The sequence below is a fragment of the Gavialis gangeticus genome, unplaced genomic scaffold (assembly GCF_001723915.1).
Source record: "Gavialis gangeticus isolate Ggan-Ray unplaced genomic scaffold, GavGan_comp1, whole genome shotgun sequence".
NCBI classification, from domain to species: Eukaryota; Metazoa; Chordata; order Crocodylia; family Gavialidae; genus Gavialis; species Gavialis gangeticus.
The window spans coordinates 94,441,390-94,453,081 of record NW_017729025.1 but is presented as its reverse complement, the minus strand read 5'-3'; the positions used below and the strand labels follow the sequence as shown (position 1 = coordinate 94,453,081).

The window sequence follows — 11,692 nt, the reverse complement described above, 5'->3', positions numbered from 1 at the left end:
GAGTTAAGCATCAGTCTGCTGCTTATCATACAAGTGCTGTTATCTCCCAGGAACCTGAGAAATATGGGAGATGGAACTATTTCCCTGAATAAAAAAAAAAAAGGTTTGTTCTAGCTGGGTCCCAAATGGAAAGCAGTAGTAAGCAGGAAAAAAAAATCTGTAGTTAGTCATTAATTTGCCTCTGCTAATAATTCCAGTTGGTCCCTGGGCAGTCTTTTAAACTTATACCAGAATGATTAGCGGTCACTTAATATTTCAAGCTTGTAAGCTGGAGGGGCAAATGAGGATTTTTTAGGCCTCATGAGCTGGGTTTTTTTAATGTGGAATGTTACTATGAATGGAAAGTGGGAGTTAAGTTATATTTCTGTAGTGCTTTTCATTCCTGAAATAGCCCCAAGACTGAACAGTTCTTTATTAAGTCTAGACCAGTGATTCTCAACCAGGATGTCACAGCATGATTCACAAGATAAACTCAGAGATTTCAAATAGAAATCCATAGTTGTGGTCTTTCTGAGTTCTTTGCAACAGAAAAACTGCTTTATTATTTTTCTGCAGGCAAAAAGAGAGAGAAAAATAAAAGCTGGTATTTTCCAAGGGGTGCCTTGAATTTATCCAGGGGTGCCTTGAGTCTATAAAGGTTAAGAACCACTGCTCTAGACCCGCAGGGAGTAGGCTGTACTTAAAAAGAACTGTTGTTGGGAGAGTGGCAGGGGATTGTCACAATGCAGGAAGGAGAGAAAGAGACTAGGTTTGATATATAAAGGGGCAATTGATCCAATATAATTTGTGTGTTGTTTATTCATTTTGTGTTTCGTTTATTCATTTTGTTCTTCCCCACTTTCTTCATTTCATTGATTCTGTTGCCCAGGCTCATAAATGTTCTTGAACATTGAAGTAACCTTAACCTCTAGGGCTGTTCCTTCTGGGAAAGTGACAATTGCTAGCTAGGTTTTTGGTTGTAGCTGTTTTGGCCTAAGGAAATAGGCAGGCAAGGTTCTTTGAGTAGATGTGATATCTTTTATTAGACCCACTGAGTAGATGGGGGGTGGAAAAAAGTTCTTGGCAAGCTTTTGGCCTCTTTTCAACCTTGTATTCTATCACTGTAATGTCTCCTTTTGGCCTTTTTTTTTCCCCTGCTTTCTTCCCCCTCCCTTACCTGCCTTACCTTTTTGTCTTTCTCATTTCTACCTATTTACATTTTCACTGACATCATGCCATACTCTTAGCTTCTCTTATTCCTTGGAGTCTCAGACCAGCAGATATTCCCTATGCCTGCAGAAGGGTGACTGTACCCGGAAGCTTGCCAAGAGCTAAATGCTAGCTATGAATTTGGTAGTAGTGACATGAAATCCATTAGTGCAGGACCAGACACTTGATAGACTGGGATGGGAGATTAAATAGGTATTTCTGGACAGAGGTCTTCAGAAGTATTTCAAACACCTGAAATGTTTCTGTTTCTGAACCAAATGTGTTGACTGACATCTTTGCCATGCTTTTATCTTTTCTTTTTGTGTTGACTTCAGAAAATAGTCTCAGTTGTTCTCCAAAGGGAAACAGAATTCTTACTGCTACTGGAGGAACTGCAGAAGGATGTCTCTGAAGATGTTTTAAAGGTGAGTTGCTTTAGTGTAGTCATTGCTTTCCCCCTGTTAAAAAGTTTGGGTGGAGTGCTTGCCTCTTTAATCATTGCGATCAAAATTAATGCTCATTGTGAACTTAACTGATCCTGTGTGTGACAGTTGAATGTCCTGTTGACCTTGTATACATAAAATAAAGACAGTTGAATGAACGATTCGAGTTCTACTCACTGTAACAAGTGAAATGAACATATGAAGTAGCAATGACTGTGTGGGGAGAGACTATATAGACAGGTGCTGAACAAATTTCGTCTCCATGTGATCTTGTTAACAGACCTCTATTGTGACTTCTGCCTACTGTTTCAGTTGTACCCAGACAGTTGTAAGTGGATGTATCTCAGTCTTTGTCAAGCCTGTTATGTCAGCCCCCAGCCTGCCATGAACTGATAATAGTAGTTTTATGTCAGTTGTCTGGTTGTAAAGAAATGGGGACCAGGATGACTGCATTATACCTGCTTTCATATTCCACATCAGACTGAGATGAATTTTGGCCTCTATAGAAGAAAGGCTAAAGTACTAACTTAACATGTTGCTGAGCTGTCTTTCTGATAGCTTTTAAATTTCTGACAGCAAGAATTGCATTAGTCTTCAAAGTATTTGTTTTCTTGTGCCTACATCTCACTTTCAATTGTGAACTGAAACTGATCAATCGGAGGCTGACTGACAATGAAGCTGATGCAGATGTCTGGAGAATGGTGTAAGTTTATAAATGCTATTTCTGCGATAATCCAGCAAGCATCCTTAAACAAGTTATGGTTGTTCTTTTTGCAAGAGAAAATCCCAGTTTTGGGAATGGTTAACTGAAGGGACTTCGCAACCACTCTCATGGAGAGTGCAAGATCATAAGCATATCAACATTGTTTTGGACCAGTGTTCTATCTGATAAAATTATTCCACTTCTTGACATACAAGGTCAGACCTTACATCCTCCTGGCACCCCATCTTAGACAGTGACCAGTGCTGGACGTTTGAGGCCTGTGAGCTTCCCATTTTTGTGATATTTAGCGCTGTATGTGAGGGACTATTTTTTCTTTGCATGATCAGCTGAGCTCTACAGTTGTGATGCTTGCTTGATTAGCTTTATAGACAGCATTTGAGCCCCATGGGAGACTGCAGTGCTTTAAGCACTGATGTCAGGTGCTGGCCAAAAGTGCATTCTATCTGGATGGAAACTGAATACTTATCCTCTCCTTCTACCATAGCATTCCCTAGAGCTCTTAATTGTATATGGTGTACAGGCACAGTTCTTGCTTTTATTTTTCTACTCTGGTCCTAATCTCTGGGTTTGAAGTCCATCCTTTTATGACTTTCAGATGAACAAAGTACATCTGTGACCCCTCTTAGTCCACCCAGTTTTAATTTTGGTTTTGATGGCATGAAGAAGGGTCTTAACATTTTGGAAATCGGTGCTTTTGTTTTCCCCATTTAGAGAGAGATTATCTTTGACTGGAAAATTATGTCCATGCATTTCAAATCAAATCAAATTAAAAAAAATGAAAAGAAGTAGATTGCAGAAAACTTTGGTTGAAGGCACATATGGCGTGTCTCTTGTGGCTTTTTGATCTGTTTAAGATGAGATGGGGATTAAATTCCTTTGAGAAGAGTATGATGCCTGTGTTCCTTACTGTTTGAAAGCTCATGTGCTGCCAACTGATGACAGTTGTGAAGTATGTTCTCTAGGCTTTAGGAAAGGTAAGTTTCATGAAGGTAGCTTGACAAAACATTGACATTTTCTAGAAGCTGGATAGGTGCCTTTTGCATTGTGATGATAAAAGGTGAGGAAGAAGTCATTGTGGTGAAAAACATCGTTGCCAGAATTGCGAGAACTAGGTGGTATATATAGCTCAGGAGGATGAAGCCATCTGCATGATAGTTTTATTTGTGATTAACTTCTTCAGTTGGACAAAAGAGGAAGTCATCCATGGGGACCCTCTCTTCTCTCAAGGCCCTTTCTGTGCCTATTTAGCAAGTCATAAGGTCAGGCTAGTAGTCTGAAATCACACTCGCATGCTTGCTCGCTCTCTCTCTCTTTGTTCTTTCCATCTTAGTAGGGATTATATGTATGGAGGGGAGGCTATAAAGAGGTTTGAGTTTATGAAGAGCCTCTTAAATACAGTAACAAAATTAAATCTTGGAAACATATTTTGGAGTGTGTAGAAGAATAGAAAATTCTTTTAAAGCCCTTGCTTTTAATAATCTAACTGTGAGGAAGGAGATTTGTCTTTCATATATAGATAGGGGTGTGTGTATCGGGATGCACACAGATGCACCCAGACAGACACAGAAAGACCTTCTTCAGTCTTCATGACATTAACTGACCATAAAGGGGGCCACTAAAAATCCCTCCCTCAACCATGGTGAATTGTAGAGTTGGGCCCATTAAGTACTTCTTATTCATGTATATCCACATTTGGCCCCTGCAATAGACAGGATGCCAGACTAGATGTAGTAGGATTCCTGTTCCTGAAATAGGTTTAGTTTCTGCAGTATTTTAGTGGTACCAGGTGGACTTATTTATTAATATTAAAGTTCCTCCTTCAGTATGCATGTATTTGTTTCACACACTTGTGTGAAAGCCAAGAGGCTGCCAGTTCTCCAAATGTACTTGTTTGATTTCCCCCAGGAACTCTTCGAGACATTTGAATGTATCCAGAGCAGGCATGAACCAGATAGGAGAAGGAGAGATGGTCACACTCGCAGATTTAGTGTGGAAGCAGTTTCGGCTCTCTGCAAGCTTTTGGTGCGGACTCCTTGGCGGGCCCAAGCCTTGCTGGAGTTCCTGCCAGGAGAACAAGGTACACGCAATTCTGCACAGCAGCAGAGTTGCTCTCTACAAAGCATCTATGTTGACTTTCTCCATGACTCCTTAAAATCTCTTCAGAGGCTTCAGTACAATCCTGAGCTGTCAGCAGAACTGGATCAAAGAGAGACAGTAGATGCAATTTACAGAGCCCTTAGTGTGCTGCATTTTGAGGTGGAGCATCAGATGGGTGAACTACGACATTTGTGCAGGGAGCTGTTGAATGCTTGCTGGGTCGAAGGAAGCCTCCTGAGGGAGGAAAAACTGTTGAGCTGCATGCTGAGGAAGCAGAGTCATGCCTTGCTCAGTCTGTATAGCAGTGTCTTCACGGAGAGGACAAGAGAGAAACTGCTGGGGCCAAAGTCGCTAGGAAAAGGTTTGTTTCCTTTTGTCATTGTGGCTTTGCAGGTAAGACAAGTGTGGGATGGAGTTGTAGAGTTAGTGTATGGCTCATATTTAACATGAGTCCTCAGTTGCTCTGCTTTTAAAACCTTTCCCAGTTCCTGATACAGATTCCTTGTTAGGTCATTAATAGTTCTAATTATGTGGCCCTGTGTCAAGAGGAGTATTTTATTCTTCAGCTCGGATATGGGTTACTTTGGTGGAAACACCTCCTACAGTGTTTCATTCTTCATTTGTTTTTCTTTCTTTCTTTTCTTTGGTTTCTCAGTGTGCTGTGCCCTGTTAACCAGTAGCACCATCTTGGGGTCTTAGTTATCAAAATGCAATTGTTGGCTTCATATTCAAGAAAGTACAGTATGTTGCTCTATAGTATCAGGCAGCCTGCCTTCCTGAAAGGTAGCTCCCTGTGTTTTTGAGTATGCTTGGAAGTAACCCTGTCTTTGTACATCAGGTTCAACTGAGCAGGTGGACACAGAGCGGGCGATGATGACTTTATTCTTGGACCCCGAGGAGGATTATTCTTGGAAAACTGCCTATTTCTACTGCCTGAGCAGCAGCAAGCACTTTCTGGAGCAGATTCTGGTATGGCCATAAAGATGATAGTGAGTGAAAAAACCCAGTGGCAAATTTTAATTGTTACTTTTAAAACCAAGGTTTAACTACCAATGGGTTTTTTTTTTTTATAATCTCTTGTTATCAGAACCAGTTTCATCTGCATGGTGCAATTAAGACATCTTGGAGGACTTCCCTCATTTGCAGCCTGTTGGTTAGATTAGAGGATATGGGAGCTGGGACTCATGTGTTCAAGTCTCAGCCATGCTAGTTATTTCCCCCTGACTCACTTCATCATTTTGGGCAAGTTGTTTATTTCTTGATTCAAGTAAAATGGGAATAATGAATCTTTACAAAGGGTTTACAAGGTTAAGTTTATAGTTTTTAAAGTGCTTTGAAACCCATGAGTAAAAAATACTATATGAGAAGCTAACATTGTAGTAGAAGATAAAAATGCATAGAGGATGTTAGAATCCAGGCAGATGGTCCTTTGACATGTAAGAGAAAATCTTGGAACAGAAGTTCAGTAGTCTCTTCTAGTTGCTTCATAAGATATGAGGGAAATATGAAGACTAGAAAGAAGCCAGTGAGACTGTAAGAAGCAAGTAAGTGTGGATTCTTCAGCTACTCCTCGGAATGATTACTTCCCTTTTGGAGGCCCATTGAGTAAAAGTACATAAAAATGGTCTGGATATGAGGAAGTTCCAGTTGCAGAACTTCACAACCTTTTTTTCCCCAAAACTATTGGAAAAGTCTTTTCCCAGACCACTCTTTTGGGATTCTGCACTTTTTACTGCATCTTCCTTCTGTTTTCTAGGTAACTGCAATAACATTACTGAAAAGGGAAGACTTCTCAGGCTTGAGCAGCTTACTGAGGAGAGAATTCAATCCTCTTGGCCGTCTCTTGGTATTGCTAGGATGGACTCACTGTCATAGCTTGGAATCAGCAAAAACATTGTTGCGGACACTTCACAAAACTCAGGCAAGTAAGCTAATGGTGATCAAGGTGGAAATGACAGGGTGAAATAACTCTGGTCTGATTCTAGTCTGTGCAAGTTAGTTGCATGGGTTATTAGTCAGGTTTGAAGTTTGTGCATGTTTTCCCTTAGTTTTGAAAATAGTGTGGGGAGGGGAGTTAGTTTCATGAGAGTCTGCAAATATCCTTCCACACACAGGAATGGTAAAGGTTAGGGCTTTCAGGCTTTTCTTAAAAGGGGTTTTCAAATATCAAACACACTCAAAATGTGTAGTCTGTTCAGGCCTCCTTTAGTATACTTTAACACAGAGCTGTCCAACTGGTGGCTCATGAAGGACTAACATAACCTACAGGCTTCTGCCTGGGGGGTTCCCCACACTGCTTTTGATGCAGCAGCTCTAGGGTCTCTAAGCTCCCTTTCCTCCCTGGCTTCCTCTTCCTGCACCTCCTTCTGGGGGTGGGCAAGGCAGTACAGTAGAAGGGAATTAGGGTTCCTGTGATACATGTGCAGTGGGGGTGGGACCATTGAGAAGCTGGATAGCCTTGTTTTAACAGCAACCAGAATATCTCATCCTCTGAGCTACCTGGTATTTAATATTCCAGGGCCCATTCAGCTCTTGGCCTCTGAAACTAGAGGAAGCCCAGTAATGTCAGCTGTGGTGAATCTTTGGTGTTGGGCATCAGTTGGGTCTCTAAGAACTGACTTATGAGACCTGTTTCACACAGGCCAGTGAGCAGACGTTGGATAGTGACAACTTTTAGGCCATTGTTAATCTAAAACGAGTGCTGCTAACCATAGGTGAGATTCTCGGTTCCAGGTCATCCTTAATCCCAACAATAAAATTAACCTAACCTAAACGGCAAGAGCCAAGATGAGGAGGATCTGCCTTCTTCCTTTCTGGTTTTACAAAACCTTCTAATGCTGCCATAGATACACAGATAATTCTTGGCCTCTAGTTCCAATCTACGTGATCTTTAAGAGTGGCTGTCCTGACAGACTGATAACAAGACAGCGAGGGAGCCTTTTGCTGTTAGATTGGTGAATCAAGTCCAACCCAGATCAGCTGTGTCTTTATGGAGTTCCCATGTGGTGTCTGCCTGATGTCCCATGTAATCTGTCAGTATTGTGTCAGTTTTAGTGGGTAGGCATCCACAGCAAAACATAAACATGTTGGACAAGGAGGAAATGTGGGAAATCTGCACGTCTGTTACTCAATACAATATCTGTTCTGGGTGTGTAACCACAATGGCAGTTCTGGAGATGGAAGTGCTGTACTACTTTTTAGAAGCATTAAATTACTTTTTACAAATAAAAGAACTAGAGGGATAGTTTTACAGACTAAGGAAGATGGCTGTGTCTAGGTTCATTGACCTTGAAGGGTGCCTTTTAAGCCAGAATACAGCTAGCAACCTTTGCTTAATTTATGCATGAAAGCAACAAGCAAACACGCAACAATTTATTCACCTGGTCTATTATGGGTAAAGGAATTTTATGACATCACATACGTGAACTAAATTTTGTTGTGGTCGTATTCTTGGTAAGATAAGAGATATGGTAGAAACGTGATCTCTTTCCTTTATGCTGGTGATGTTAGTTTGCTTTGTTTCTCCTTAACAGGACCTGTGTAATGACTCAGTATTAAAAGACTTCTGTGATGGGCTGTGGGCTCAACTGGAGGTTCTTGAATGGTGCATAGATCGAAATAGGTAAAATGGACAGAACTACTCTCTTGCTACCTCCACTCGCCACAATTACATATGCTGAGGCTACGTATGCAAATATAAAATATTTTTTGCAAACCTCTGCCAAGCCTCTGTTAGTAACTCTTTGCAATAAGCTACAATAGTTTGCTTCTTGGATTTTGTCTAAACCATTTTTTTTTTTTTTAATTCAGCTGAACCAGGGTTTGGATCTTGAAGTGATCCATAGTGTATATAAGGCTTGGATAGGTTGAACCCATTTCCCACCACCATTTTGATTATTGTTTTCTCCTGCAGTGTTGCTATCCCAAAGAAGGTGCTTTTGCAGCACTTGCACAGTTTGGATTGCCACTCTGCACTCTACTCTCTTCATCACCTCGCCAACCTTCTGGCACTGAATGAAGAGGAAGTCATTGAGCTGCTTCAGAAGGTTCCAGCCAGAGACCAGAGGACACAAGGTAAACATGCAGGAATGTATGATGGCAGTGAACTTCATAAACCACTTGGCATGTATCTCTTGAAATCGGTATCATACTGAGAGTACTCGTGTCGGGGAGGACTAGCATGTGCAACCTGCATCTTAGAAAAACTTTACGTAACTCTTAGCAGAACTTAAAAACCAGGTGAGAGTATGTGAGGAAATGATTCTCATGCTCATTCTGCAGGTGAGCTGTCTTCTTGTGAGGAGATTATGAAATCCAGTTCCCTTTAGGATCGTGATGAATTCTATATTTAGCACTTTCTATCACAATACTTTAAAAATACTTATTTTGGACTTTCCTTGTATATCACTTAGTAAAACCTGAACCAATATTAAACTCTCATACTCTTTACTGCTATCTCCCTACAGTTTATAGAATTCTTAGCTTGCAAAGTAGAAGCAGAATGTTCAAGTTTCTCTTTGGCTCCCTTGCACCACAGAACCTAAATCTATTTGCTTTAGGTTTCCAACTAAAAAGGATTAATTAAATTTTACTTACTTTTTCAGTGTTTTAAAAACATTGCTAATACAGAAAACCCAAGCCATTTTCTAATATTACAAAATCCTCTTAATATTTTAACTTTACACCTATGCTACCTGACTGATTGCCATTTTGAATTGAAACAAAAAAAATCCAGTGTTTGAAAATGCCTTTAACATATGCTTTTCCATAGTAAATTATTTATCAATCTAAGATATTTGAAGAAGTTTCTAAAGCCTCTTGTTTCTCCATTTAAGTGATGTTGATATGTACACTAGTGGCTGGTGCTAACAAGAGAGGAAAACAAACAGTTATAGCAAACCTAGATTTAGAAAAAGCTTATGACAGAGTGGATCGTGATTACATATTTGAGGTGCTAGGAAAAATGGGGTTCCCGGAAAAAATTTGTATGTTGGATAAGGTTATTGTACAGGAGACTCTCGTCATTTGCAGGGGATACGTTCTAGAGATCGCCACGAGTGGGGAAATCCACGAATACTGTGCTGCGTCATCTGCGTTAAACTTGTTTGGGCTTGTAACCTTTTCCTCGATTTTTAAGAAGCTGGGAAATAATCCTGCGCTGCTTCATGTTCTGCTGACGCTGATTTCCCTCATCAACTTCAGATTATGTAGGCTGTGCCTCTTAACTTTCTCAAACCACCCCTTACTTGGGGAGTGCAGTAACAAAGTGTCATCACACTGCGTGGGGAGAGAGCGTGGGTTGGTGCGGTGCACCGTGAATATTCAAAACTGCAAATCGCAAATCTGCAAATAGTGAGGGCTTCCTGTATACAGAAGTGAAGAGTGTAGTCTAAATTTAAAATCTTTAAAGTCTAAGCAGGACCTTTAAAATCTATACAGGGGTGAGACAAGAGTGCCCACTGTTGCCGCTACTGTTTGCGTGCATCATGGAAATTTAGCACAAAGAACGAGAAAAGACAACATTATAAGTAGAGTAAAGATACTGGGAGGGGGAGAGGTAAAATGCGTATTATACGTAGATGAGAGAAATGTAATAGTGGTAGACTTTCAACGGAAAGGGTGCTAAAGCATGCATCGGAGTATGGAGAAATGAAGGGGCTAAACTAAATAGATTGAAAAGCATGATGATAGGAGTGGGGAACTGGAAGGAATTGGAGAAGTTGGGCCTTCAAATAAGAGAGAGATAAATTAGAGTCCTAGGGATCCTGATGGATGCTGAGGGGAAAGGTACTACAGCATGGGAAAAGGATATGGCAAATACTTTGATTATGGTCCAGAAGGACACTGTCCTTTGCAGGAAAAGTGGCAGCTGTTAAGGCTGTGCTACTGCTGAATTTTCTATGTACAGGAATTGTATTCCCATCAACATGGCAGCAGATAGCAAAAGTACAGAGGGAAATGTGTGTGTGTTCTTTTGGAATGCCAAAAGAGAGAAGTTGGCTAGAGCTGAGTTGTATGAAGCAACAGTGATGGGGGCTGTTGGACTTAGGATTGTTCGTCCTTGTGAATTATATAAATGTGGTATGTAAGCCATTAAAGGAGGGAGAGGGGAAAGCACGTATCACCCGATTTCATGCAGCTGCAAGTTTGAGGAACTGGGGAATATATCAGACCTCTTTGAAGAGTTCATGGGCATGGCAACTGCCAGATCATTACATCAGGATGGAAGGATTCATGCAGAGGTAATAATAGGGAAGGTAGGGCTGCATGTCCTGAAGGATCATAAGAAACTGGTGAAGGCAGTAAAGGAGAGACAGGAAGGTGCTAGTGGAAAACATCACAAAAGGACAACTGAAGAAGGTGTGGGGAGTGGCTTGTGTTCAGTGTTGGCTGTATTTAATCAGCTTCATAGTTGGTTTCCATTACTGAGCACCTCCTGCATTTTGCAGCAATTTAGTGATAGACAGTGTATTTAATTAGGTTTCCATGTATGCAAATATAAGGTGAGGGACTTTTTTCCATCATACTGATTGGCTGGGGAAAAACTCACCTTGAATTTTTTATTTAAGTACGGTATATAATTTCAGCTTGAGTTTTTAAATGATCCAACAACATTTACAGTGGTGAAACTTGTAGCAGCTCAGCTTTCTGCTTTCGAAAGCTTTCTACAGTGAAGCTGTTTCTTCTTCCTCTTCATATTATCTGAGTTGTCAAATTGTTTCATATTTGGGTTTTGTTCTAATTATAAAAACAGAATGCCTAAACTTGTTTGTCCTCTTGACAGCACTAACTGATTTCCACAGTAAAAATAAACTTTTTTTTCTCCCCCTGCCCTGTGCTCAGGGGAAGGCCTGTACAAATTTCAGTTTGAGACCAAAGAGAAGTGAAAGCTGGGCTGCAGCTGGTTATAAGGCAGGACTGTGGTGAAACCCAGCCCCAGGCTTTCTTCTCTCTTGGTGTTTATCAGTAAATTACACTTATTCTCAATAAGCTTTAAGAAAATGATGCCACTGATTGAGATTTTTGCTTTGCTGCTGTGCTGTTCCATCAGCTTACAACGCCTTGCCCTTCTTTGCATTTGGATCCGTCTATGAGAGTCTCTAGGTTTTTGAGTGACAGTTGGTGCAAGAAGTTAGAAACCACACTGGGGCAGGGAAATGCAGCTTAGTCAGATTAGCCTGAGTTGTGCAGCTGTACAGAGGGATAGGTCTAACCCTGCTTTCACTTCTCTGAGGCTGCT

At 40.8% G+C, this 11,692-nt stretch overlaps 1 protein-coding gene across 3 annotated transcripts in view; it reads left to right on the top strand.

Annotated features, from left to right (window-relative positions):
• The window catches only part of ZFYVE26 (zinc finger FYVE-type containing 26), an 89,908-nt gene that overhangs the window by 8,727 nt on the left and 69,489 nt on the right, over nucleotides 1–11,692 (top strand). For all 3 annotated transcript variants that reach the window (XM_019519192.1, XM_019519191.1, XM_019519189.1), the window contains exons 4-9: nucleotides 1,524–1,613; nucleotides 4,261–4,813; nucleotides 5,291–5,421; nucleotides 6,209–6,373; nucleotides 7,986–8,074; nucleotides 8,366–8,526. In XM_019519192.1, coding sequence (XP_019374737.1) covers nucleotides 1,524–1,613; nucleotides 4,261–4,813; nucleotides 5,291–5,421; nucleotides 6,209–6,373; nucleotides 7,986–8,074; nucleotides 8,366–8,526 — 1,189 coding nt within the window. The remainder of the gene's footprint in view (nucleotides 1–1,523; nucleotides 1,614–4,260; nucleotides 4,814–5,290; nucleotides 5,422–6,208; nucleotides 6,374–7,985; nucleotides 8,075–8,365; nucleotides 8,527–11,692) is intronic.